General features: G+C 46.2%; 1 protein-coding gene across 12 annotated transcripts in view; it reads left to right on the top strand.

The window, feature by feature from the left end:
* Positions 1-26,058, top strand: part of specc1la (sperm antigen with calponin homology and coiled-coil domains 1-like a) — a 575,263-nt gene that overhangs the window by 434,982 nt on the left and 114,223 nt on the right. For all 12 annotated transcript variants that reach the window (XR_010977306.1, XR_010977305.1, XM_068055453.1 and 9 more), the window contains one exon: positions 4,928-5,030. Coding sequence is in view for 10 of the 12 variants with exons in the window: in XM_068055453.1 (XP_067911554.1) it covers positions 4,928-5,030 (103 nt within the window). In the remaining 2 variants the exon portion in view is untranslated. The remainder of the gene's footprint in view (positions 1-4,927; positions 5,031-26,058) is intronic.

Below are 26,058 nucleotides of genomic sequence, written 5' to 3'. Positions count from 1 at the left end.
AAAAAAGTAGAGTATTACTTAAATGGAGAATGACTGCAGAATTCCGAGGTGCAGAGGGATCTAGGTATTCTAGTACAGGAATCATAAAAGGTTAGTCTGCAGGTACAGCAGATAATAAAGAAGTCTAATGGAATGCTCTCCTTATTACAAAAGGAATTGAAAATAAAAAGTAGGGATGTTACGCTTCAATTATACAGGGCATTGGTGAGACCGCGCCTGGAGTATTGTGTACAGTTTTGGTTTTCTCATTTAAGGAAGGATTTATTTGCCATAGAGGGAGTGCAATGGAGGTTCACCAGACTAATCCCTGGGCTGGTGGGATTGTCTTATGAGGAGAGCTTGAGGAAACTGGGCTTGTAATCTCTAGAGTTTCGAAGATCTCATTGAAACTTACAACATTCTTACAGGGCATGACAGGATGGATGTAGATAGGATGTTTTGCCTGGCTGATGAGTCTAGAACATATGCCACCCCAACGAGCCGGATGGTGGTGGGGTTGTGACCTAAAATGGAACAGGAGGCTTTGGGAGGCCTTCCCGACCTACTCCCGCCTCCGCCCCACTTTACGTAGGGTGGGGGGGCGGTGGGGGGCGAGAAACAGGCCACCCGCCCCAGGTCAATCAAGGCCTGTAAGTTGCCAATTAACGGCCATTTAAGGGCCTTTTCCCGCCTCCACGTGGATTTTACGCATGACAAGTGGGCATCCTGGAGCTGGGAACAGCTGTGTGGGAAAAGCTGGTAGCCTCTCAGCGCCATGTGGGTGGACCCTGACAATCGGGCATCCGGTGCCTGATTGAGGGCCACCCCCGTGTCCCCAAACACCCCCAGGACCCAGGATGCCCCCCCCCCCTCCAAACGGCCACCCTTGCCTCACATGGGCGATTACCCCCCGGCGAGGCAACCCAAACTTACCTGGACTCCTGGCTCCATGTCCTCGGTTGGGCTGCAGTCCCAGCAGTGGCCACCGCTCCCAGTTGCACTGCTGGGGCGAAGAGCTGCCAGCCGCTGATTGGCCAACAGCTCAATGAGACGGGACTTCCTCCTTCAAGCGGGTGGAAGTCCCACCTGAGAACAAGTAAAGCCTGGGGACCTGTAAAATGCGGGACGGATCCCCAGGCTAGGCGGAAGTGGGTTCACCACCGACTTTTACGTCGGTGGCCAGCTGCTATCCGACCAACGTAAAATCCAGCCCATAATCTCGGAATAAGGGACAGGCCATTTAATACTGAGATGAGGAGGAAGTTCTTCACTCAGAGGGTGGTGAATCTTTGCAATTCTCTACCCCTGAGAGTTGTGGAAGTTCAATCATTGAGCATGTTTAAGACAGAATTCGCTAGATATCTGGATTAAAGGCCTGCTGAAGTCACAAAAAAACCTGACCCGAACCCGACGGAACCACATCAGACCCGGCCTGAGTCCCTCCATTTTCCCCCCGAGCCCGACCCAACCACCGCAATGTTCCCTTTACTTACCTTCCGACTCCCAATCTTCAGGAAGCTGCAGCATGAGCGTGATGACGTCATAGAGACGCTCACTCCTTCACTGCGCAGACTCAGAGTTTCCTTTTTAACTTTTAACACGTACCTGCAATTCTTGCTGTGTGTGTCCGACCCGTCCCAACCCGAACCCGACACATGTCTTTGGGTCCTGTTGGGTTCGGGTCAGGTAGCAGGCCTTTAATCTGGATGCTAATGACTAAGGGATAGGGTGATAGCATGGGAAAGTGGTGTTGAGGTAGGTGATCAACAGTGATCTAATTGAATGCTGGAGCTGGCTCAATGGGCTGAATGGCCTACTCCTGCTCCTATGTTTCTATATACATACCAATAAAAATCTTTGGGTTCCCTTTTATCGTGACTGCCATTCTATTCTCATGTTCCCTCTTTGCCAGTCTTATTTTCATCTTCACCTCCCCTCTCAACTTGTTGTATATAGCCTGCTTCTCACTGGATGAGTTCACCTGACATGTATCATATGTATCTTTATTTTAGCATAATTTCTATCTCATTCATCATCCAAGGTGCCCTGTTTTTGGTCCTCCTACCTTTCGCCCTTGTTGGAATGTACCTAGCCTGTACCTGAAGCATCTCTTCCTTGAAGATAACCCATCGTTCCGATACAGCTCTTCCTGTCAGTCTCTGGTTCCATTCCACCCTGGCTCGATCCCTTCTCATCATGTTGAAATTAGCCCTCTTCCAATCTTGACATTCTACCTTATTTTGTTCCTTGCATTTTTGCATCATTCGTCTGAACCTTATGATCCGATGATCACTTACCCAAGTGCTCCCCGACAGACACTTGGTCCATTTGGCCCACTACATTTCTCAGCACCAGATCCAGCAATACCTCTTTTCCAATTGGGGTGATAACATACTGATCGCGGAAGTTCTCCTGAACACATTTTAGAAATTCCTCCCCCTTCTTACCCTTGACTCTAAAATTATCCCAGTCGATATTTGGGTAATTTAACGTCCCCCAATATCACCACTCTATAGTTCTTGCACATCTCTGTGATTTCCCTGCAGCCTTGCTCCTCTATCCCTCTCTATTTGGAAGCCTATAGAATACCCCTAGTCAGATGATAATACCCTTTTTGCTCCTCAACTCTTAACAAAATGGTTTCTGTCCTTGCCCCTTCAAGGACATCCTCCCTTTCCAACACTGCAATGTCTTCCCTAATCAGAACTGCCATCCCACCTCCCTTTTTTCTTTCTCTACCTTTCCTGAATACTTTATATCCTTGTATATTGAGCGCCCAGTCCTCGCCATTTTTAAGCCACGTTTCCGTTTGCCACTATATCCTATTCCCTTGCTGCAATTTGTGCTTGTAGCTCACCAACCTTATTCATCACGCCTTGTGCATTTACACGCAAGCGTTGTGATCATGTGTTTGTATTCCTCATAGTCCTTCTCCGTCCACTCCCATCTAATATAAAACTACTCCCTTCTCTCATACTGTCTAATACTCTCACTCTGACCCCACCTAATTCTTTACTATTTCCTTCTCTCATGCTGTCTGTCTCTCTCAGTTCTCTGTGCCCCTTGGTGTTTCGCTCTTGTATTATTTCCTGGAGCCACACCCCTGCTCAGTTCATTTTAAACCCTCTCCAGTAGCATTAATTAATCATGCCTCATGAAGATTTGTCTTAGCTCTGTGCAGGTGCAACCCATCCAGCCTGTACAGGTCCCATCTTCTCCAGAACTGGTCCCAGTGTCCCAGGGGTCTAAAGCCCTCCCTCCTGCACAATCTTTCCAGCCATGCATTCAACTGCACTAACCTCCTATTTTGTATACTCACTTGCGCGTGGTACTGGGAGTAATCCGGAGATTACTATTTTTGAGGTCTTGCTTGCTAATTTCTTACCTAGCTCCCTAAACTCTTTTTGGAGGACCACATCCCTCTTCCTATCTATGTTGTTGGTACCAATGTGGACCACGTCTGCTGGCTGTTCACCCTCCGCCCTGTGGGTGCTTTGCAGCCATTCAGTGACATCCTTGGCTCTGGCACCAGGGAGGTAACACACCATCCTGGATTCACATCTGCAGCCATAGAAGCACCTGTCTATTCCCCTAGCTATTGAATCTCCTATCACTATTGCTCTTCCAGTCTTCTTTGTGCCCCCTTGTGCAGCTGAGCCAGCTGTGGTGCCATGGCCTTGTTACTAGCTGCACTCCCCAGATGAACCATCACTCTCCTCTGTATTCAGGAATACTGGTTGGAGAGTGCAATGCACTCAGTGGTCTCCTGCACTACCTGCCTGTTTCTTCTTGACTGCCTGGCGGTCACCCATTTCCTGCATACTCTTAAGCTGTGGGGTGACCACATCTATAAACATGCTACCCACGAAGCGCTCAACCTCACAAATGCGCCATAGTGACGCCGGCTGCTGCAACTGATGACGCTTCCTGTACATATCGTTATCCAGGTCACGGGAACAGTCCCAGAGTTCCCACAAAGCGCAGGATGTGCACTCCAGAGTTTGGAGCAGCCCTGGCATTCCTCTATCTATTAGTTAATAAACCTTGGTACGACAAATAAACAGTGCTACTCATAAACCCTGCTACTGCTAATACTAATTCTAATTAACCCTACTGAAAGTAATAAAACTTAGCAATAGTAAATTACTGCAATTTGAATGGGCTGAAGATTTATACCCACTTTTTTTAAGCACAACAGTGCAATCTTATTTCTGATGTTTCATGGTTATTTTCGTCAATTTATTTGTATCTCTTCACTGAGACCTGATAAATATTTCTGCATTTTTGATTTGGTTGCCACAATAGCTACCTTGTCTTTTAAGTGTTGGACTGTCGGAACCAATGTCCACATTGCCTAGAAAGGCTTTTTTGTAACCTTGAATCATTAAGATGAATGTTTCATAGAATACGGCACTACTGAAAGTATACTCAGCCCAAATGGGAATGGTTCCCATGCCCACCAGACAGATTTAAAGGTGCCTACTCAGTGCCAACCATCTGGTTTCCCCAGACAGTATTTTTCCAAGATGGCGTGTTCAGTTTTATTAATTTAAAAAAGGGCATTGGGAAATCATTTTAATAAAGATTGATGTTCCAAGGTGAAGGGGAAGATTGTTTCTAAAGTTTTAGTTTTGTCCTTTTTTACTGTACTGGTACCACATCACACTAAATCCATACTTGTATTGTTAATCTGACAAATCCATCAATTCAAATTGCTGCCACCTCTAATGACATACTGTGCACCCGCCCCCCCCCTCCCCCCAATACCTCATCCAATGTTACACAGTTCACAACCCACATATACAGAAACGCATTTTAGACTTGCACTACTGAGGGTTTTCTCAGTTCAAGTGGACACAGTTATACTGTTCGAAAATCCCAGTGACAGAGCTAGGTTATGTTCAAATTCCCCAACTGGCAACTTTGAATTTCCATTTATTTTGAACAGGGAAGAGAGGAAAGATCCGTTGTCAGCACTGGCTCGTGAGTACGGTGGCTCCAAGAGGAATGCGCTGCTGAAATGGTGTCAAAAGAAGACAGAAGGTTATCAAGTAAGTGAGCAACACATGGTTCTGATTTGTTTGTTTGGCTTATCAAAAGGGGTGCTTAAAAATATGTGTAGCTTCCCTAAATACATCATACAAACATACGAATTAGCAGGAGTAGGCCACTTGGCCCTTTGAGCCTGCTCTGCCATTCATTAAGTTCATGGCTGAACTGAGTAGTCCCCATTTCCATCTACCCCCGATAACCTTCCACCCCCTTGCTTATCAAGAATCTACCTACCTCTGCCTTAAAAATATTCATAGACTCTGCTTCCACTGCCTTTTGAGGAAGAGAGTTTCAAAGACTCACGACCCTCTGAGAGAAGTTTTCCTCATCTCTGTCTTAAATGGGCGACCCCTCATTTTTAAACAGTGACCCCTAGTTCTAGATTCTCCCACAAGGGGAAACATCATTTCCACATCCACCTTGTCAAGACCTTCAGCTCATGGTAACAAGTTCCACATTCTCACTACTGAGTGAAGAAGTTTCTCCTGAGTTCTCTGTTGGACCTATTGGGAACTGTCTTGGTAAATCCTCCCACTACACCTCCTTGAAACATACATCAGACCCCTTACTCCCGCTCCATCTCAAAACAGCACCTGTGTGACATCCTCAGGACATCTTAAAGCATTGTACATCCAGTGTAGTGTGGTTATTGTTGTTCTATGGGCACAGTCAATTTGTGCACAGCATAGTACTTCAGGCAGCCAATGGATGACCAGTGAATCTAATTTGGCGGAAAATGGGCCAGGACTGAGAAACTCCTGTTCCTCAAGTAATGCACTGGGATCTTTTATGTCCACTTGAACAGGCAGATGCGGCCTCAGCTTAAGATGTTTAAAATACAGTACTCTGACAATACATTGTAGACAAATCAGAGATAATGAAGGGGTTGAGAGAGTTGGCGGTGAGGTAGAGCTGGGCATCATCAGTGTAGATGTGGAACCTAACGTTTTTGGATGATGTTGCCAAGGGGCTGCATGTTGATGAGAAATAGAAGAGATCCACAGTAGTTCGTTGGAGTACTCCAGTGGTAACAGAGTGTGAACAGCAACCATTACAATTGATTCTTTGTGACCCGGCTGGAACACAGTGGAGATGTGTAGGAGGAGGATGGTGTGGTCAGCCCTATCAAAGGCTGCAGACAGATGGAGAAGGATGAGGAGAACTAGTTTACCTTTGTCACAGTCACATAGAATGTAATTTGTGACTTTGATAAGAGCTATTTCGGTACTCTGGCGACAGGGGAAACTTGTTTGGAGGGATTCCAACAAGGAATTACAGGATAGATGAGCACGAATTTGGGAGGACTTTGAAAAGGGAAGGGAAGTGTGGGTTTTATGATGAAAGGGATGATGAGGGCATGTTTGATGGGGACGGGGCAGTACCTGAGGAGAAGAACTGTTAACAATATCGGCTAACTTTGGGAGCCAGGGAGGGAAGTTGTGTGGTCAGCAATTTAGTGGTAAAAGGATTGAGGGAGCTGGAGATGGGTTTCATGAACAAAATGAGCTCAGAGAGGGCATCAGGGGAGATGGGAGAGGAGAAAGTGGAGAATTCTGCAAGTTCAGGGGCAGGGCAGGGGAGAACCTTAGAGGGATTTTGTTCCAGTTGATATGGGGAAGAGAGGGAAGTGGCAGAGAAAGCTGATTGGATGCTCCCAATCTTAGTGACAATTAAGTCCATGAGCTCCTCTCACTGGTTTTTATAAATTTTTTATTCGTTCATGGGATGTGGGCATCGCTGGCTAGGCCAGCATTTATTGTCCATCCCTAATTGCCCATTTCAGGGTCAACTGCATTGCTGTGGGTCTGGAGTCACATGGAGGCCAGACTAGGTGAGGGTGGCAGATTGCCTTCCCTCAAGGACCTGAGTGAACCAGATGGGTTTTTACAACAATCGACAATGGTTTCATGGTCACCATTAGACTAGCTTTTTACTTCCAGATTTTTTTTTTGTTAATTGAATTCATATTTCACCATCGTCCGTTTGGGATTTGAATCCATGTCCCCAGAGCATTAGTCTGGGGCTCTAGTTACTATTCCAGTGACACTACCACTACGCCACCGCCTCCTCCAGGTTGCAGTGAAGGTGGAGGAAGAAGGGAAGAGTGGTTTTGGAAGAAGTTTTACAGTGCTGCTAGCAAGGCGACCATTTATTGCCCAATTCTAACTGCCCTTGAGAAGGTCAAGGTGCGCTGCCTTCTAGAACTGCTGCAGTCCATGTGATAAAGGTATGTCCATAGTACTTTTAGGGAGGGAGTTGCAGGATTTTGACCCAACAATGAAGAAGTCAAGGTGGTGTGTAACTAGCAAGAAAACTTGTAGCTGCTGGTGTTCCCATATGCCTGCTGCCCTTGCTCTTCTAGTTGACAGAGATCACATGTTAGAGAAGTTCTGTTGAAGAAGCCTTGCTGAGTCACTGCAGGGCATCTTGTAGATGGTACACACTGCTGCCACTGTGCGCCTGTGGAAAGGGAGTGAATGCTTAAAGTAAATAAAAGCAAAGTGCTTCAGATGCTGGAAATACTCAGCAAGTCTGTGGAGAGAGAAGCAGAGTTAACATTTCAGGTCAATGACCCTTCATCAGAACTGGCAGAGGCTTGAATTGTAATAAGTTTTAAGCAAGTAAAGCGGGGGTGGGGCAAGAGATAACAAAAGAGGTGTTGCTAGGACAAGGTCACAGAGAGTATTCCGTCACACTCCCCGACTTGTGCCTTGTATGTGGTGGAAAGGCTTTGAGGAGTTAGGAGGCAAGTTACTCGCCGCAGAATGATCCTGGATTGGTAATCAATTTTGGCAGAGGAGAGCAGGGCTCCATAGTGCTGTATGTTGTCCAGCCAGATCAGGCAATAAATAGCTGAACCACTCGTCCACCATAATTGTTCAAGTCTGCCAAGCCTAGTCATGGGTTAAATGATCACTCTATACTTAGTGATGCATGCACTGAACACAACTCACAATCTAATGATGTGTGTGCTGATCACCGCACCCAGTCTAGTGTGAATATGCACGTGCACATGTACATGTCTGCACAATTATGTATGTGCCTGCATTTAAAATCTCATGGAAATTACAAAGCCTCAATATACTCTCATCTTTCTGTACTTTGATTTTTTTATTTCTGTATTTTATATTGGAATTTGCACCTACACAATTTACCTCCCATCATATTCAACTTGGTTGACTGAGCTAAGGCCCACTGTACTCAATACAGCATTAATTTGCTGAATTTTCTGGGGGGCATTGGGACTCTGATGTTGGGGCCCATATAGGGGTCCCCGCCCACCCATTTTGTCAGTTTACCCACCAGCACAACGTCCCAGGAGGCGTCTTCTAATTGGATGCCTCCTCATTCACATCCTATTAAGTAAGGTGGGCGAATTTCCAAGGCTAGAAGTCCATTCAGTGGGCCCACAGCGATGTCAGGCCAGTGGCCCCACTAGGAGAGGTGAACACTGCCAAGTCAGTCGGGCAAGCACAAGGGTGTCTCAGCATTGTGGCCCCGTCGGTTCCCTGCAGAGGATAAAGAGGCTCAAATAAAGAGGCCCCAAGCTGGCAGGGCCATTGGGTTGGAGGGGAAACCCCTCGCAGGAGTAGTGACAGATGTGGTTGCATCCTTTCATCCCCACGGCTCAGTCATTGGGACGTGGAGCCACCTGCTCTGTTGGCTAGCTGGCCTGTTGCTGGGAGGCCACCTTATTTGAGCTGGTGGCCTCTGCACACGGGGTGGGTGAGGGGGGGAGGAATGCTCCAATGTCACTGGCTCAAAATGGCCCCAAAGTGGGGGCTTACCTGCCCTATTTGGTTGTCCACCTCCATGCAGTGGGCAGCCAATCCCATTCCCAGTCCAGAGGTGGGAATGCGTTAGGGAGCCATCAGAATGTGTTGACCACACCCCCCACCCCACCTCCAACTCCGTCTCCACATTGCCTGGAAAATTAAACCCATTATGTCAGCCCTTCCTCAAGTGTGATCGAAATGAGGCAATGTTGGGCTGCAGTAGCAGAGACCTATCTCCAGAGCTGGTTTTTGGCATTTGTCTTAGCAACTCGAACCTCTGCTGCTGCCATTGATTCTGGCTGTCAACCTAAAGTACAGTCCAGTATTGCATTGCCAACAGGCACTAACTGGTATTGACGAGTACTGGACGGACTTGCGTACTGGCTGATACTAACCTTCCCATTGTCAGGAAACTGAAATTGCGATGGCAACCTTTCAGCGACTGTTCACTCGCAGCTTCTTTGCCTTTGCTGCCAGCATTCTGATATCCACCTAGCAGTGTGATAATGGCAGATTCTGCAATGCCCACATCCTCAGGATGTAAATCGGTGGAGAACCACTGGCAATTTACAGACAATTATGGCTTGAGGACTTTACTGTTAGTAACTGAACAAAGAATACCAGTCATTTCTAAAATTTATACTTCAGAACCAGGACAAGCAACAGGGGAGAGCAAATGTTCCAGGCTTGATTTTACATCATTCCTCAAATGTTTATTTTACTTCCTTTAGGTCACACTCTGTTCTCTGTCTGAGATGAAGGGTTGCGCAATTTGTACTGTTGCCTCTGCTTGTACAGAACAGTGTGCTGGAAGGTGTTAGTGTCCAGCAATCAGTCTCATTCTCCGTTCGTTCACATTCTGAAGTATCAGCTTGGCTCAGCTAGTTGCATGCTTGTTTCCGAGTGAGAAGGTTGTGGGTTAAAGATTTGAGTGCTTAATCCTGCTTTTAGTCTAGAACGGAGAGAGTGTTGCAATGCCAGAAGTGCCATCTTTTGGACAAGAAGTTAACCTATCAGCCAGGTCAGATAGTTGTAATTTGCTGTTTGTGGGATCTTGTTTTGTGTTCACCTACAGTGACTACACTGCAGAAGTAATTAAGTGGATGTGGGATATCTTGAGGAAGCAATGAGGCACTATGTAAATGCAAGTTCTGTCTTTTCTTTCTTCTGCTTGTTCCCACCCCTACCGATCTTTCTCTTGTGTGTTTAGAAAGGAAATCATAATTCAATATCTTCATAATTCAGCTTTCAGGACCCTAAACTCTGGAATTCCCTCTCTAAACCTCTCCACATCTCTATCTCTCTCTCTCTCTCTCTCTCTCTCTTCCCTTAAGATGCTCCTTCAAAACTTACATCTTAGATCTTTGACCAAGCTTTTGTTCACGTGCCCTGATATATCTCCTTATATGGCTGTGTTGAATTTTGTTTGATAGCACTCCTGTGAAGTGCCTTGGGACATTTTGTTATAAAGAATTCCAATCTGGTAAAAAAGAAATGATGTGTCATTTTGGGTTTGGAAGTTTAATGGGATGTTCAGGTGAAAGGAGTGCCTAAGTATCAAAGACATTTTGTGTTTTCAGCACAGTTATCTACCTCTTGTTGAGAAAAATATAAACTTCTCCAAAATTCACTACACAGCAGCAAGATTTCCGGCATCACTTTTTTCTACCTCCATTAGCTGGTGACTGTTCAAAGGCATGAATTAGATGAGCAGGTAGGTGATTGGTTGGCGAGTTTAAGATTTTATCCCTAAACAGGGATAGTAGTTTATACCAGTATTGGGGACATGTTAGTATTACATTAAGTTTATAGCTTAATTAGTTAACCTACTTAATGTAACTACAGATAACAGTTGATTGATTTTTCTAAACGTGAACCCTAATTAGTTAAAACACAATAGAGATGGCAAGACAAGTGATGTGTTGCAGCTGTAGCATGTGAGATCCACTGCAACCACATCTGCAGTAAGTTTCGAGGAACTTCAGCTCACAGTTGATGAGCTGGAGTCCGAGCTTCACACGCTGTGATACATCAGTGAGGGGGAAAGTTACCTGGATACTTTGTTCCAGGAAGCAGTCATACCCCTTATGCTAGGTACTTCTGATTTCATCTGTGGTCAGGGACAGAAAGATGTGACTGTGAGTGAGGCAGGTATGTGGACCCAAAAGGTAGCAATGGAGGAGCTTCAACCGGTTCGAGGTTCTTGCTGTTTGTGTGAGCAAGAGCAGGGACTGCAGGGTTGATGAGCAAAGTGACCACAGCACCATGGTGCAGGAGAACATTCAAGTGGGGGAAGGAAAAAGGAGTGTAGTTGTAGTAGGAGACTGTATAGTTTGGGGGATCGATACTGTTCTCTGCAGCTGAGAACGTGAGTCCCGAAAGCTGTATTGCCTGCTCAGTGCCAGGGTTAAGGACATCTTCTCTGGGCTGGAGAGGAAATTGGAGTGGGAAGGGAAGGATCCAGTTGTCGTGGTGTATGTGGATACCAATGACTAAGGACTAAACAAGGGGTTCTGCTGAGGGAGTATGAGCAGCTGGGGGCTAAATTTAAAAAGCAGAACCACAAAGGTGGTCATCTAAGTTACGAGCAAATTGGCAGAGAGTTGAATGCGTAGCTCAAAGATTGGTGCGGGAGAAGTGGGTTTTAATTCATGCGGCACTGGCACTAGTACTGGGAAAAGTGGGAGCTGTACCGTTCGGACGGCTTTCACCTGAACCGTTCTGGTGAGTACTACAGACACTTTTGAGACTGAGCAAAGAATCAACATAAAAGAGAAAGGAGAAGAAGGAAAGAGCCAATTTCCCCAAACAGCGACTATACCTTCCACTTGCACCCGCTGTGGGAGAATCTGTTGGTCACAGATAGGCCTGACTAGCCACCAGTGGGCCTGCAACCGATGGGTACAACCTTCCCAAAATCTTCGTCAGCGAAGAAATGCCAAGAGAGAGATAACTAGGGCTGTGGAGAGGGCTTTAAACTAAATAGTTGGAGGGAGGGTTCACGTGAGGGAAGATTTGGAGAGTTAAAGAGAAAGGACAAGGCTGTCGTATAAGGTAGCGATACGGGTAAGGGTAACCAGTGTGACACTATTTGTGAGGCTGATGCCATGTACTTAAAGTGAGGGGTTACTGAGCCTGCCAGCGTGAGGGAATTTCATTCACATCATTAGCACTGTGCCTACTGATAATTCATATCTTTTTTGTATTAGTATACTGTCTTGGGAGGCATGATTGTGATATAATTGAGATAGTTTTGCACACTGTCTTCAAAAGCAAAAAGTGCCAGTAGTAAGTGCATCCTGCCAACAAAGTGCCATTGTTCAACCCTTCTACACTGTACAGGGGGCAAGATTTCATCTGCTTTTGGTGGGAGCTTCTCTTTTCCATCTGCTGCCATCAGGAAAGATCCACAGGTTGGTGAAGTCTTTGTACCAGCCATTCTAGAATAAATCCAGCACAATAGGAAAGGATCAAACCAGCAGGATTTTGTTCGGAAACTTCACTACAGTGCGAATCAGAAATTATGGGCAAGCAAATTCCATGATTTCATTAGAGTCATAGTTATGGTTAGCACCGCAGCCTCACAGCTCCAGCAACCCAGGTTCAATTCTGGGTACTGCCTGTGTGGAGTTTGCAAGTTCTCCCTGTGTCTGCGTGGGTTTCCTCCGGGTGCTCCGGTTTCCTCCCACATGCCAAAGACTTGCAGGTTGGTAGGTAAATTGGCCATTATAAATTGCCCCTAGTATAGGTAGGTGGTAGGGAAATATAGGGACAGGTGGGGATGTGGTAGGAATATGGGATTAGTGTAGGATTAGTATAAATGGGTGGTTGATGGTCGGCACAGACTCGGTGGGCCAAAGGGCCTGTTTCAGTGCTGTATCTCTAAACTAAACTAAACTAAAACTAAAACATACAGCGCAGAAACAGGCCCTTCGGCCCATCGTGTCTGGGCTAGCCATCAAGCACCTCTCTATTCTAATCCCATTTTCCAGCACTTGGCCCGTAGCCTTGTATGCTATGGCGTTTCAAGTGCTCATCTAAATACTACTTAAATGTTGTGAGGGTTCCTGCATCTACCACCCCTTCAGGCAGTGTGTTCCAGATTCCAACCACACTCTGGGTGAAATTTTTTTTCCTCAAATCCCCTCTAAACCTCCTGCCCCTTAACCTTAAATCTATGCCCCCTGGTTAGTGACCCCCTCCACTAAGAAAAAAAGTTTCTTCCTAGCTATCCTATCAATGCCCCTCATAATTTTGTGTACCTCAATCAGGTCCCCCCTCAGCCTTCTCTGCTCTAAGGAAAACAACACTAGCCTATCCAGTCTCTCTTCATAGCTGAAATGCTCCAGCCCAGGCACCATCCTGGTGAATCTCCTCTGCACCCTCTCCAGTGCAATCACATCCTTCCTGTACTGTGGTGACCAGAACTGTACTCCGTACTCCAGCTGTGGCCTAACTAGTGTTCTATACAGCTCCATCATAACCTCTTGTATTCGATGCCTCAGCTAATAAAGGCAAGTATCCCATATGCCTTCCTAACCACCTTATCTACCTGTGCTGCTGCCTTCAGTGATCTCTGGACAAGTACACCAAGGTTCCTCTGACCCTCTGTACTTCCTAGGGTCCTACCATCCATTGTATATTCCCTTGCCTTGTTAGTCCTCCCAAAATGCATCACCTCACACTTCTCAGGATTAAATTCCATTTGCCATTGCTCCGCCCATCTTACCATCTGGGGAGGCGGTGGTGTAGTGGTATTGTCACTGGACTAGTAACCAAGAGACCCAGCGTACTGCTCTGGGGACATGGGTTTGAATCCCACCACAGCGGAAGGTGGAATTTGAATTCAATTAATAAATTTGGAATTAAAAAGCTAGTCTAATGATTGCCATGAAACCATTGTCGATTGTTGTAAAAACCCATCTGGTTCACTGATGTCCTTTAGGGAAGGAAATGTGCTGTTCTTACCTGGTCTGGCCTACATGTGACTCCACACCCACAGCAATGTGGTTGACTCTTACATGCCCTCTGAAATGGCCTAGCAAGTCACTCAGTTGTATCTAACCGCTACGAAGTCAATAAAAAGGAATGAAACCGGACGGACTCCCTTCCTAACAGCACTGTGGGTGTACCTACCTCACATGGACTGCAGCGGTTCAAGAAGGCAGCTCACCACCATCTTCTCAAGGGCAATTAGGGATGGGTAATAAATGCTGGCCTAGCCAGCGACGCCCACATCCCATGAATGAATTTTTAAAAAGCAGCCTGTCTATATGTCCTGTACGCTAAGGCTTTTCTCCTCACTATTTACGACACCAATTTTCGTGTCATTTATTTATTTTTATTTATTTATTTTTATTTATTTATTTAGAGATACAGCACTGAAACAGGCCCTTCGGCTCACCAAGTCTGTGCTGACCATCAACCACCCATTTCTACTCTCTTTCTCTTTGGGCCTCCTTATCTCGAGAGACAATGGATACGCGCCTGGAGGTGGTCAGTGGTTTGTGAAGCAGCGCCTGGAGTGGCTATAAAGGCCAATTCTGGAGTGACAGGCTCTTCCACAGGTGCTGCAGAGAAATTTGTTTGTTGGGGCTGTTGCACAGTTGGCTCTCCCCTTGCGCCTCTGTCTTTTTTCCTGCCAACTACTAAGTCTCTTCGACTCGCCACAATTTAGCCCTGTCTTTATGGCTGCCCGCCAGCTCTGGCGAATGCTGGCAACTGACTCCCACGACTTGTGATCAATGTCACACGATTTCATGTCGCGTTTGCAGACGTCTTTATAACGGAGACATGGACGGCCGGTGGGTCTGATACCAGTGGCGAGCTCGCTGTACAATGTGTCTTTGGGGATCCTGCCATCTTCCATGCGGCTCACATGGCCAAGCCATCTCAAGCGCCGCTGACTCAGTAGTGTGTATAAGCTGGGGGTGTTGGCCGCTTCAAGGACTTCTGTGTTGGAGATATAGTCCTGCCACCTGATGCCAAGTATTCTCCGAAGGCAGCGAAGATGGAATGAATTGAGACGTCGCTCTTGGCTGGCATACGTTGTCCAGGCCTCGCTACCATAGAGCAAGGTACTGAGGACACAGGCCTGATACACTCGGACTTTTGTGTTCCGTGTCAGTGCGCCATTTTCCCACACTCTCTTGGCCAGTCTGGACATAGCAGTGGAAGCCTTACCCATGCGCTTGTTGATTTCTGCATCGAGAGACAGGTTACTGGTGATAGTTGAGCCTAGGTAGGTGAACTCTTGAACCACTTCCAGAGCGTGGTCGCCAATATTGATGGATGGAGCATTTCTGACATCCTGCCCCATGATGTTCGTTTTCTTGAGGCTGATGGTTAGGCCAAATTCATTGCAGGCAGACGCAAACCTGTCGATGAGACTCTGCAGGCATTCTTCAGTGTGAGATGTTAAAGCAGCATCGTCAGCAAAGAGGAGTTCTCTGATGAGGACTTTCCGTACTTTGGACTTCGCTCTTAGACGGGCAAGGTTGAACAACCTGCCCCCTGATCTTGTGTGGAGGAAAATTCCTTCTTCAGAGGATTTGAACGCATGTGAAAGCAGCAGGGAGAAGAAAATCCCAAAAAGTGTGGGTGCGAGAACACAGCCCTGTTTCACACCACTCAGGATAGGAAAGGGCTCTGATGAGGAGCCACCATGTTGAATTGTGCCTTTCATATTGTCATGGAATGAGGTGATGATACTTAGTAGCTTTGGTGGACATCCGATCTTTTCTAGTAGTCTGAAGAGACCACGTCTGCTGACGAGGTCAAAGGCTTTGGTGAGATCAATGAAAGCAATGTAGAGGGGCGTCTGTTGTTCACGGCATTTCTCCTGTATCTGACGAAGGGAGAACAGCATGTCAATAGTCGATCTCTCTGCACGAAAGCCACACTGTGCCTCAGGGTAGACGCGCTCGGCCAGCTTCTGGAGCCTGTTCAGAGCGACTCGAGCAAAGACTTTCCCCACTATGCTGAGCAGGGAGATTCCACGGTAGTTGTTGCAGTCACCGCGGTCACCTTTGTTTTTATAGAGGGTGATGATGTTGGCATCGCGCATGTCCTGGGGTACTGCTCCCTCGTCCCAGCACAGGCATAGCAGTTCATGTAGTGCTGAGAGTATAGCAGGCTTGGCACTCTTGATTATTTCAGGGGTAATGCTGTCCTTCCCAGGGGCTTTTCCGCTGGCTAGGGAATCAATGGCATCACTGAGTTCCAATTTGGTTGGCTGTATGTCCAGCTCATCCATGACTGGTAGAGGCTGGGCTGCATTGAGGGCAGTCTCAGTGACAGCATTCTCCCTGGAGTACAGTTCTAGGTAGTGCTCAACGCAGCGGTCCATCTGTTTGCGTTGGTCAGTGATTATGTTCCCTGATTTAGATTTGAGGGGGGTGATCTTCTTGATGGTTGGCCCAAGAGCTCTCTTCATGCCATCATACATTCCTCTGATGTTTCCGGTGTCTGAGGCCAGCTGAATATGACTGCATAGGTGTTGCCAGTAGTCGTTTGCGCAGCGCCTAGCTGTTCTTTGTGCAGTACTTCTGGCTGCTTTAAGTGCTGCGGATGTTAAATCGCTGGGGGCTTTCTTGTAGTTCAACAGTGCAATGCGCTTAGCGGCTATGACAGGTTCCAGCTCTTCATTATGAGATTGAAACCAGTCTGCATTTCTCTTCGCACTTTTGCCGTAGGTGGTCAAAGCTGACTCATAGATGGCGTCTCTGATGTGGGCCCACTTGGTCTCAGCATCCCCTGTGGGAGTGTTTTGAAGGGCTGTTACAAGTGAATTTAGAAATTTTTGTAACAGCTGTGGGTGAGAAATTCTGCTCGTGTTGATGCGCGGGTGGCCCTTCTGCTTGGAATGATGCAACTTCTTTGGTCTGAGTCTAACCTTGCTGCACACCAGGGAGTGGTCGGTGTCGCAGTCCGCACTGTGGAAGCTGCGTGTGATTTGAACACTGTTTAAGGCGGCTCGCCTTGTGACAATGAGGTCTAGCTGGTGCCAACGACGTGAATTTGGGTGCCTCCATGAAACCTGGTGACAGGGTTTAGTGTGAAAGAACGAGTTGGTGATGCAGAGGTTATGATAGGTACACAACTCAAGCAGTCTCTGCCCGTTCTCATTCATCCTTCCAACGCCATAGCGCCCAAGGCAGGAGGGCCATGAGTCATGGTCGGCCCCAACCCTGGCATTAAAGTCCCCCAGCAGGAATAGGTGTTCGGTGTTGGGGATGCTGCTAATGATGTTATGGAGTTGTTCATAGAACTGGTCTTTAGCTTCAGGTGCGGAGCAGAGTGTTGGAGCATAGATGCTGAGTAGGTGTACTGGCCCAGAGGCGGTGAGCAGTCGGATGGACAGTATGTGTTCCGAGCCATATGAGGGAGGCTCTATCATGCTGAGCAAGGAGTTTCTGATGGCGAAGCCCACTCCATGCTGTCTTGGTTCTTCAGGATCCCTGCCCTGCCAGAAGAAGGTGTAGTCTTGCTCTGCTAGAGAGCCACTCGCGGGGAGGCGAGTCTCCTGAAGTGCTGCAATGTCTACATTGAGTCTACTGAGCTCGTTGTTAATGATGGCGGTCTTCCGAGAATCGTTGATTTGTGTAAGGTCTTCCGACAGGCCAGGACACATAGTTCTGACGTTCCAGCTTGCAAAGCGAAGGGCTGGTACCTTCTTTCCTTTTTTCATGTTGTTTGGTGCGGTGTATCAGTCCACCTTTCGGGCAATGACCCTGAGCTCCAAGCACCCATTGAAGCAGGCAGACTGTGGCGGGACAGAACCTTATTGACCGGGGGCTGCCCGGTTTGAGGCGGGCGGTAGCTGTCCAGTGAGGTGCAATGACCTCTCCCACCGACAAAGGCAACCCGTGGCGCCCAGTTTCTACGCCAATTTATTTGGACTTATAACCCGTAACTGCTGCCTTCCGTGTTGTTTTAGTCGCTGTGAGGCAACTATGGAGTGACCTCTCCATGGCGCATGCCTGGGCAAATTTATGGAGGTTGAGAGTTGCCCAGTCGTCAAAACCCCCCTCTCGGCCTTTCTGGTGGGGTCCAAAGGAGTGCAGGACACGACGTTTGGCACCAGTATGGCTGCAGGAACTGCCGGAAACATGCCAAAGGTGACACATGACCGCCTACGGGGTTCCGCTCCGGATTTTCTGTTAGGGTTTACTCCCTTAGCCTTGGTCTCTCCCGAGACGCCCACAAGGCAGTGGGGTTGTTGGGGCCCCTACACAGGTGTCGGATGGTGCCGGTGGGAGGAGGGGATGCAAGGGGGAGGGGTAGAGGGAGGGGGTGGGGGGGGGGTGCAGGGGAAGGGGGGTGCGGGGTGAAGATGGTGCGAGGGGGTGCGGGCTGGGACGGGGTTGTGAGGGGGTGAGCTGAGAGGGTGGAGCAGGGAAGGGGACGGGGGTGGGGGGGGTGGAAGGGGGGTAAAAGGGGGGGGGGAGGGGGGGTGGAATCTGGTGCAGGTAATAAGCCATTTCCTCAGTGCCCACCATCGACGTCCGGAAAGCTCATCCACGTCCTTCGGGAGGTGAAGCATCATTTGGCAGACTTAGAGGTGATTACATTTGCTAAGGGTTTTTTTTTGCAGTGGTTTAAATAAAGGCATGCAGCATTGCCGACAGTGCGCTGCAGATGCTCTCCGAGCCATCTCCCGCGGGCGCTTTGAAGTTGCGGCCGGGGGGGCCGTTCGTGGATGTTTTGGGTGTTCGGGGCACCTTTTCTCAGGACTTCTCTCGGGTCACGCTGCTCCTTCTTCACCTCAATGGACTTACCGCATGCCGTGGCTGCAGACACTCTGGACTGTGAAGACAGCAGGATCGGAGATTGAAGTATCGGCAGCTGTGCTCGTCAGTTTCATCCGGATCAATTTCATTGAGAAAACAAAGAGCAGGTGTGGCTGGGGGAGGGCAGTGGGCCCAGGTAACATACACTAAACTAACTGTTAGCCTTTAGATAGGGCTAAAATGAACTGATTTAAAGAGCCAGGGGAATTTAAACAGTTAAGAGGGCAGATTGGGGGAGAAAACGTTAGGGATGGGAGCAGATGGCCATGGATAGAGTTGAACAGCAAGGGAGCTTCCAGCCCAGGAGCCATCTTGAACATCATATACTAATTACCATTTATACTAATCCTACATTAATCCCATATTCCTACCACATCCCCTCAATTCCCCTACCACCTACCTACACTAGGGGCAATTTTACAATGGCCAATTTACCTATCAACCTGCAAGCCTTTGGCTGTGGGATGAAACCGGAGCACCCGGCGGAAACCCACGTGGTCACAGGGAGAACTTGCAAACTCCGCACAGGCAGTACCCAGAACTGAACCCGGGTCACTGGAGCTGGAGTTCTGGAGTTACTTATCATACCTCCCATATTCATGTCTAAATCATTAATGTACATTGCAAACAGCAGGGGTTCCAGCACCAGTCCCTGCGGTACACCACTGATCACAGGCTTCCACTTGCAAAAACAACCTCGACCATCACCCTCTGCCTCCTGCCACTAAGCTAATTTTGGATCCAATTTGCCAAATTGCCCTGGATCCCATGGACTCTTACCCCCTTAACCAATCTCCCATGCGGGACCTTATCAAAAGCCTTACTGAATTCCATGTAGACTACATCAACTGCCTTACCCTCATCTCACATCTAATCACCTCCTTGAAAAATTCAGTTAAGTTTGTTAGACATGATCTTCCCCTGACAAAGCCATGCTGAATATCCCTGATTAATTCCTACCTCTCCAAGTGGAGTTTAATCCTGTCCCTCAGAAATTTTTCCAATAGTTTCCCTACCACTGATGTTAGACTCACTGGCCTGTAATTACCTGGTCTATCCCTGCTACTCTTCTTGAATAATGGTACCACATTCGCTGTCCTCCAGCCGTCTGATGCCTCTCCCATGGCCAGAGAGGATTTGAAAATTTGTGTCAGAGCCCCTGCTATCACCTCCCTGGCCTCACATATTCTGAGGTTAATTTGCATGTCAAGTTATGTGACTGGTTTGTGCTCAGAGTTATTTAAGCAATCAATAAACAACCTGAGGACAGCCTAGACCTAATGGCATTTTAAAAAAATATATTAAGGATGATGAAATCCAAATTCTACCTGATAGTGTGCTTGACTCGGAATGCATGCTTTCACTGAGAATTCTAGGAAGTGCACGGAATATAAGGAAATAGTTCCAGTTTCAGATATAGATTACAGATATGAGCAGCCAGTGAATAACAAATATGGTCTGATTGTGTGTTCTGTTTAGTTACATTATAAGAAAAATAACAAATAGAAGCAGGAGTAGTTCCTACAGCCCCTTGAATCTGCTGTGCCATTCACTGAGATCATGGCTGATGATCTGCCTCAATTCTACTTTCTTGCCCTATCATTACCCCATGATTCCTTTACTGCCCAAAAATCTATCTATCAATTTTGAATATACTCATCAACTGAGCTTCCACAGCTCTCTGGGATAAAAATTTCTGAAAGTTTGTAATAAACTAAATTATATATGGAATTAGAGCATGTTCTGTTAATTCCTACTGCGATTGCAACCTTTACCAATAGTAGACACTTAGAGATGCAGAAAAACGCTTAATGCAAGGACATGGAAAAGTTCAGTGGATGAAGCACAAGGGAAGTTTTTCAAGCCAAGAAATCTTGTCCAATTGAAATTTATAGCTATAAGAAGGAAGAGCCTGTGCTTATTAGGTAGTGCTCACTGTTTGCACGTTTTGCACTGACATTCGCCAGGATTTTCAGGACAAAGAGTGCATTTGATTTAACAAACTCAAGGACAAAGCCGTTAAGGTTCAGGGATAACTGCTACTATTTGGAGTCAAGTCTGGGAGAATGTAGCTTCCGTCTGTGTATTTATTTCATCATAGTAGACAGACACAATAAACACAATGATTTACTTGTCCATGCAAACTTCAGTCATGTAGGATGATTCATCTTTCCCCAACATTTAGAAAGCTCCTAGGAGAGTGGACAATGGAATACACAGCACAGATTCACGTGTTTATTAATATAGGCAAATATGATACTTGTTTACAAAGGAAAAAACAGACAAACCATACTTGGCAGTGAAAGTAGCCCTTGAACAAACTGCTCAAGCTGCTGTCATCCTAGGGTTATGTCCCTTTAACCACTGATAGGAGATTGAATTATTTTTTAGGTTTTGTTGAACAGCAGCCAGCAAGCCCCTTATTGACCACGCACACAATGTTGAGGTAATTCAATAACAGCATTTTGTGTCTTTTGACCTAAATAAGAATTAGATTGATACTGAATGACAAAGGTTCTCATTTCTTCCAGCAACAGAGCTGGGAGAAGCAGGCAACGTGTCAAAGCTCTGATCATTCTTTTTTGCTTTGCAATTTAAAAATGGGCTTGAAGCTTTATTCCAGCTAACTACCAATTCTTCCAGATCTCATGCTGCCTTTCACCCTCTTAAACTGCTCTCTGTCCAAAATGGATGTCACAGTTTGCAGCTACAAGCAACGTGCCCTCTAATTTTAATCTTTAAAATGGGCGTTTTGTTTAAGTGCATGGCCCTTTATGTTACTTTGTGTAGTAACTTAAAGGGCTTGTGTGGGTTGCAGCTCGGCCACACAGCTGAGAGAGAACATTGGCTACAAGGTGGCTTTGCCTCCCCAAATTGCATATATATGAAGTGAATTACTGAGGGTGATTGGTACTCCTGGATCTGTACTACAGGGTTGGCTGCATCTCTCAGAGCAGGAGAGAAGACCTGGCCCACTTCTGGTCTCAAATTTGATTCAGGACATAGGACAGAATGACAGAAGAAAAGTCCCTTTGGCCATCAGGCCTGCTAAGTGCAACCTATAGGAACAGATATAGACATTTAGCCCTTGAGACTGTTCTACCATTCTTGGATCATGCCTGATCTGCACCCTAATTCTATATATGCGCCTTTCCCCCATATCCCTTAATACCTTGAGATAACAAAAATCTATCTATCGCAGATTTAAAATTTACATTAGATTTAGTATCAATTGCCGTTTGTGGAAAAGAGTTCCAAACTTCGATCACCTTTTTTTTTGTCGAAATATTTCGAGTTTCACTCCTGAGTTTTTCTAGTTTTTAGACTATGCCCTCTAATCCTAAACACTCCAACCAGTGAAAATAGTTTCTATCTTCCTATCTGCTTCCCTTAATATCTTGAAAACTCCATGACCTTCCAAATTCCAGGAAATGCAACCCTAGTTTGTGAAATGATTCCTCATAATTTCACCCTTGGAATCCAGGTTTTGTTCTGGTAAACCTACGCTGCTCTTCCTCCAGTGCCAACATAGCCTTCCAAAGGTGTAGTACCTAGGACTGCCCACAGTATTCCCAGGTGTGGTCTAACCAGGGCTTTTTATAACTGAAGCATGATATCTACCCCCTTGTATTCTAGTTATCTTGATATAAAGGCCAGCATTACAGTAGCCTTTTTGATTATTTTCTGTACTTGTTCGTGACATTTCAATGATCTGTGTACCTGGACTCCCAAGTCTCATGGGAATGCCACCAGCTGCAAGTTCCTCTCCAAGTTCCACACCGTCCCGACTTGGAACTATATCGCTGTTCCTTCACTTGCTGGGTCATAATCCTGGAACTCCCTCCCTAACAGCACTATGGATGTAACTGCACCACAACTGCAGCAGTTCAAGAAGACGGCTCACCACCACCTTCTCAAGAGCAACAAATGCTTGCCTTGTCAGTGATGCTCACACCCCATGAGCAAATTAAAAAAAGGTCTCTTTCGACTTCCACTGTTGCTAGCTTTTCACCAATTAGAAAGTACCCTGTTCTCTCCTTTTAAGGTCCAAAGTGGATGACCTCACATTTGCCGACACTGCAATCCATTTGTCACTGTTTTGCCTGTTATTTAAACTTACAAGGACATATCAATTGCTTATGTTTCCACCTATGCTCCGTATAAGGCCTCATTTCTTTTTATCATTGGCAAATTTGGATATATGGTTTTCTATTCCATCATCTTAAGTCATTAATAAATATGGTCAATAATTGAGGCCCCAAGCAAAAATCCCTTACACCACGCCTCTAGTCACACCTGCCAATTAGAGTACCTTCCCATTATCCCTACTCTCTGTTGTCTTCCACTCAGCCAATTTCCTAGCCTTCAATTCCATAAGCTTCATCTTTAACTGATGGTCTCTTATGAGGGACTTTATTTCCAGAGGGACTCTGGAAGTCCATATAAATAACGTCCATAGACATTTCCCTACTTTAGTCATTTCTTCAAAAAAAATTCAGTAACTTTCCCTCATCATATGAGGAAAGTAAATGGGCACAGGAAGCATGCATTACTATTGCAGCAGTGGTAGAGAATTACAGGAGGGAGACAACCAAGTAGATCATTGTGTGCCACCATTGTACTTTGGGCCCAACTGTAAAGTCCACATTAGAAATGTGTTTAAATAGTGGAATTAGTAGATTGGTAAAAGTAAGATTGATGTATTAGATCTATCTCAGCCAATTCCATGGGTAGAGGGAAGGAGATGTAAGAATAACAGCAACCTGATAGTCTAAATGCAGTATGCAATAAACAAACAGCGTATCAGGTGTTAGCACAGATTATGGTGGAATGGGCTGTAACTATCAGGAGTTGTCATTTAAGCAAAAAATGCTAACAACATCAGAAATCAATCAAAAACTTTAAAATAAGACCTCATTCTTTAGAAGGATTTGTTTTTTCAAGTGGCTGTTGATAGCGGTGGACTTTTATTACATCAACTGTTTGTAAAACACAATTCCTAATATGTCTGTACATGCTGCCTGTGGATTGGCAATGGTACCAGGTTGTAAGGGGCATCGGTCAGTCTTCTGTCTGCTCTGATAGGGTGAGAGTAGGCATATTAACATTTTCACACTGTAAGCAGTATGAACACGACTCTGCTTGACAAACTCTTCCTTGTGCTTTCACACCAGTACACCAGACTCCATCATGTAAATGAACAAGGTTGCTAAATTAGCAGCCAGTTTAAGGAATATTTTCTGTAGAATTGGAAAGTGATTGAGGCTGTACAAAATGATCAGTATAGGCTTACAGATAACTGCTTTAAGTGTCAAAATTACTGTCCTTCGATAGTTGCTGCAGTAATCAGAAATGTCAAGTTGTCAAATAAATCATTGCCTTTTGTAATGATGGAATGCTCGCTGAGTGAAGGAGTACAGGATGAGCGTGAGTGCAGATCTTTGCTGGAGTACATATTTCCTGTTGCAAAGGACTGATTCTTACTGTTAAACATCTGAGGAGCTGGCAGAGGCAGGCTGGGAACTGAAAACACACACTTTTCTCTGGCTCCAAATGGGTTTTTTCAGGAAACAGCCAGTGACTTCACCTCGTGCTATTGAAAGCACGATCCTACCAATGCCAGACTAGCATTAATATGAGTCCACATAGTTCTGAATAATTGCCCACGGTTGCAGCTTAGTGCTGATAATTTAAAACAGTTATTTATAAATTACCTATGCAGATCCTTCCAGAATTCTCAGAGTTGTCCTAAACCTTGAACAGATCTAATTTTGTCTGATTGATGCCCACCTCAGTAGAATTTAGAAGATAGTTATATATAGCTCATTTTTAAATAATTGTTGCACTAATAAGAGCATCCATATTTCTCCCAAAGCTCATGACCACCACCCCTCACACCACTGACACTGCTTTAGCCTGTCATGAACAACACTGACAATGGTGCTTGACTCCAGCTCCTGCTGTTCCTCCCCTCAGCAGTATTTGATACGATGATGATACCATCCTTCTTCATTGCCACTCCTCTTCTCCAGCTTCAGGCACTGCCTTCATTGGGTTCCATTCCTGTAGCTAATGCATTTCCAGCAGTGGTTTCTCTTCCTGGTCCACAATGTTACCTCTGGAGAGCCCTGAAGATCTACCACTAGTTCCTGCCTCCCCTTATCCACAAGCCTTCTCCACTCCTAGCTCAGCCGACCAACCACTGAAATCCTGATCCATGCTTCTGCTCTCTCTACACTCCACTTCTCCAGTGTCCATACACTGGCCTCCCATTCTCCCAGAAATTTCTCAAACTCAACCACTCATATCCTATCCTGCCCTGTTCAACTCCAACATCAATTTCGAGCCTTGCTGATCTACAGAGGATAATAGTCACCAATGACTGAAATTTAAACTCCTCAATCTTCATCTTAAGATCTCTCCATGTTGTAACACCACTTTGTATTTGCCTCTGCATCCTTTGGTGCTCTGACTTCAGAGCATTCTCCCTCCCTTCCCCACCACACAACTCCAGAATGCCTTAGAGTGTTCCCTGCCTTAATATGATGTAATTGAAAATTATCAGCATGCTCTGTTTGTTTCATTTAAACTGTAAGGATGTGGAGTGGAAGCTGGATCAGCAACAGATAAATCACAGGGTAAAAGTAGTCAATAGAGGGTATGGACTAAAATACCTAAAACCACACAAATGAACTGAAGAAAATGAAATAGGCAGATATTGGGGACATGAAAAATGTTTGCATTGCATTCAAAATTATATTTAAAATAGAGGACCGTGTGATTAGAGGGGCAGCGTGAGTGGGCGGTGTGATTAGAGGGGCAGCATGCGTGGGCAGTGTGATTAGAGGGGCAGCGTGAGTTAACTGTAGGTGATGGAATCTCCTTTGCCACTGGGTACAGGTTGAGGCAGGGCTTCAACCCACCAGCATGACTCCTGGGTTGGAGATCATTATTTTTTAATGGCAGGAACCCACCAAGAATCCAGAAGCAAGAGCATGGTAGTGCCGCCCAGGAGAACATCTCTCTGAAGGACCAGTGGTGCAGCATCCAAAGTGATAGAGGGTATTTAAGAGCCCCGAAGGGACCATCAAGTTTATGTAGGCCTAAGAGTACTAGTGCGACCTATTAGGTGTTTGGGGGCAAACTGGTGGAAGAGGAGAGCACTCAAGGCCTCTCCTCACTGATCAGGTTCTTCCTGCCACTACCTCAGGGACCATCTCCAGGCTTCATCTGCTGGTGCTAGGGAGCAACAGTGAGAAGGGCAGAAAGGGGGGAAATATGCCCAGAATGTGGGTCCTGTCCCTCTCATCTGACATTTTCATGCAGCGAGCAGGGTGTAAAGGTGCAGTGGCAAAAAAATGAAAAGGCAATAATGGGCCTGGTTGCTTGACTTTCCTTGCTGATTCCACTACTATGCTTTCTAATTTGGGACTAGGCAGAGATTGAAAATCTAGGCCTAG

This window comes from Heterodontus francisci, chromosome 23 (assembly GCF_036365525.1).
Source record: "Heterodontus francisci isolate sHetFra1 chromosome 23, sHetFra1.hap1, whole genome shotgun sequence".
In the NCBI taxonomy this organism is placed as follows: domain Eukaryota; kingdom Metazoa; phylum Chordata; class Chondrichthyes; order Heterodontiformes; family Heterodontidae; genus Heterodontus; species Heterodontus francisci.
The sequence above is the reverse complement of the archived record's forward strand: the minus strand, read 5'-3'. Positions and strand labels throughout refer to the sequence as shown.